General features: G+C 48.7%; 1 protein-coding gene across 1 annotated transcript; it reads right to left on the bottom strand.

Moving 5' to 3' along the window:
• Window positions 1–197: 197 nt before the first annotated feature.
• LOC121024112 (nucleoside diphosphate kinase B) lies at window positions 198–2,171 on the bottom strand (the record flags this gene model as incomplete). The annotated part of the gene is made up of 3 exons (XM_040466417.1): window positions 198–450; window positions 1,186–1,298; window positions 2,046–2,171. Coding segments are annotated over 3 exons (357 nt in total), but the record flags the coding sequence as incomplete, so codon positions are not given.
• Window positions 2,172–2,744: the final 573 nt, after the last annotated feature.

Here is a 2,744-nt window from a genome sequence, read left to right as displayed (position 1 = left end):
ACCCAACCAGTGCCACACTCGTCCTCGTCCGCCTCACTACTTTCCCTCCTAGAGTCTACAAGTGCACCCAGATGCTGACAAGGGGCAGATGGTTCTTCCACCGCAAGTAGGATCATTTGCTTCTGGATAATGCTATGAAAGCCAAGGGACCAAGTCACTTCTTCCAGTTTGGCATCAAGTAAGCACAGGAGGCTGCACCAGTTTCCAAGGGCTTTATTAGTAAGTTTTAGAAAAGAAAGATTGATTCTCTGGCTTCCAAGTCAGTGGAATGCAGAGCAGTGTCCGGGGACGTATCAGGGGGTGCCGAAAGGGACTGATGCTCTGTCCACCTTTTATTCGTAGATCCAGTCAAAAGCACAAGGCTTGTAGTCAACCAATTCTTCCGGCTTAAACCACAGGCTGATTTCTTTCTCTGCACTTTTTACTGAATCACTGCCATGAATGATGTTCCTGAGAGAGACAACAATTACCGGCTACCACATTTTAGAGTGCAAAAGTCTGTTCGTGGCTGAAGCAAAGGATGGTCGCTGCAGACCTTTCCAGCCAAACTGCCACCTGAAGCAGGAGACCCAAGGCATTTCCTCTTAAAAGCAACTATAAAATTCTAAGAGTATTGGATCAAAAGCATCCCGTGGCTCAGCTCTGTTATGCTCCCGCTTCCAAAACGAGTGTTTGTACCCCAAGACTGCTGTGCCACAAAACATTACTTCTCTCATTTTGAAAAACAGGGAGAACCAGACCAAGAGCCAGACGAGATGTGATACATTCACTATCGGGGGCCATTTCTGTTGCATTTTCTTACAACCCTAATTTGCAAAGCTCAGCCAAGACATTCACACGCCCAACCCCTCTATTCCATTTGGATCTTAAACTCTGTAAGGTTTTTGCCCAGATTTTATACAGCAAGGGAACCAAAGGGTTAAATGACACGCCTACAGAGGCTCTTTGGCTGTGTCCCCTGAGACCTACCACATGCAGCTCCCTTCTGTGAGGTTTTGGTTAAAATTTTAAGTAGCCCAGGGGGAAGTAACTTTTTAAGGGAGCTTTCATCCAGTGATCATTACCACCTAATTTTAAAAGTTCAAACCTTCCTAAAATTGGGATATGCCCCAAATGGTTTGTACCCATCCCCCACCCTTTTTAAGTGGCTTTGAGGAAACATCATTGGCGCCCCTCGGGACTCACCTGCCAACTTGAATGCAGAAGTCCCCACGGATGGTGCCTGGCTTAGAATCTGCTGGGTTGGTCTCCCCAAGCATCACTCGCCCCGTCTTTACCACGTTCAGTCCCTCCCAGACCTGGACAGGAGGGAAAAGGAACTGCATCAGATCTGTCCTTTGGGGCCACCGGGAACAAACACTCAGCCCTGCCTGACAGCACACTTCAATCAGACCAGTCAGTGACGTGGCCAACCAGCCGGCCCCAGCAGACAGCAGGGGCCGGTGTAAGGTGCTCGCGCTCCATCCCGGGCACGCTTCGAGGAGACAGAGAAACCACCTACCCAACCCAGGGACTTCCCAGCCTGAGAGGAAGGCTAACAGGACTGAAGACCCTTCTGCAGCCACAAACACGGACAAGAAATTGTGATGGAAGGGTGGAGAAAAGTGATCAGACTGGAACAGGGGCAGTGGGATGGGCATCTGACTGTTAGCGTGGGACACTAGGTTTGCATGAAAACAAAAAGTGCATTGCAGGGAAGAGCAGAAACAAAGCCATCCTCAGAGAACAGGCAGGAGGTCTACTTTCTCCACGACTCTGCGCCTCCTTATTGTACCCTCTGTTCTCTTCCTTCCCAACTGGACACAAATGCCACAGGAGGAAATCGACTGCTCTATTTCTAGCACTGGTTTAGAAAACTTCTTCCCCTTGCTTTTGCCCCCAAGCTCCTAGCAGCTCTGTTGACTGAGTAACTCCAGCAGGCTCCGTTTGTAAAACAAGGCATTTGGAGTAGCTGGGGCCGATGTCTAAAAAGACACACGGGCACTGTGCAAGCCCAGTCCTGTATCAGCCCGTATTTTCCTCCATACCCCCCCAAAAGCACTTGCCATGGCCACAACCGGCCCGGAATTCATGTACTTCACCAGCCCGGGGAAGAAAGGGCGGTCCTTCAGGTCAATGTAGTGCTGCTTCAGGAGTTCCTCCGAGGCCTGGCATTGAACAGGAGGTTGCAGTTAGGAAGTAAACTGGAGAGGCTCAAATACGGATCCATCCCATCCCCAGAACCCCCCATTCAAAGGACGGCTTTTCTAAAAGTCCAGTTATATGTTAACTCGCATTCGTATGTAAGTGTGTATATATGTATGTAATATGTGTGCATATATATATATACATACATATACGCATATACATACATGTGTATAGATATATACACATATATCTATAAAATAATTATCCTCTCCAAACCCTGACACTCTTTTAGTAGAAAGACTGTTCAGATCATGAAGACACCCTCATAATGTCCCCGGCGTTAGGGATGGTACAACCCTAAAGAGTAGATAGATGATTTGAAAATCTAGATGTGGAGGGTCTGCCGTTGAAAGAAATACGCCAGAGAGAGGTCCGATGCCAGTGTCCTTGTAAACATTTCAGATGTTAACCGAGAACGTTCTCTTCTTCCCAGATGGGCCTGGTTGAGATTTCAATACTTATCCCTTAAGGTCCAGATCTGTGCCCCTACCTGTGGCGTGGAAGTGACAGGCACTGCCCTAAGCTGGAGGAAGCCGGCTGCGGGAGGGCTCCCCCCC

This window comes from Herpailurus yagouaroundi, unplaced genomic scaffold (genome assembly GCF_014898765.1).
Source record: "Herpailurus yagouaroundi ecotype Mexico unplaced genomic scaffold, PumYag 56731, whole genome shotgun sequence".
Lineage (NCBI taxonomy): Eukaryota > Metazoa > Chordata > Mammalia > Carnivora > Felidae > Herpailurus > Herpailurus yagouaroundi.
Note: the sequence above shows the minus strand (reverse complement) of the source record. Positions and strands in the feature narration are given on the sequence as shown.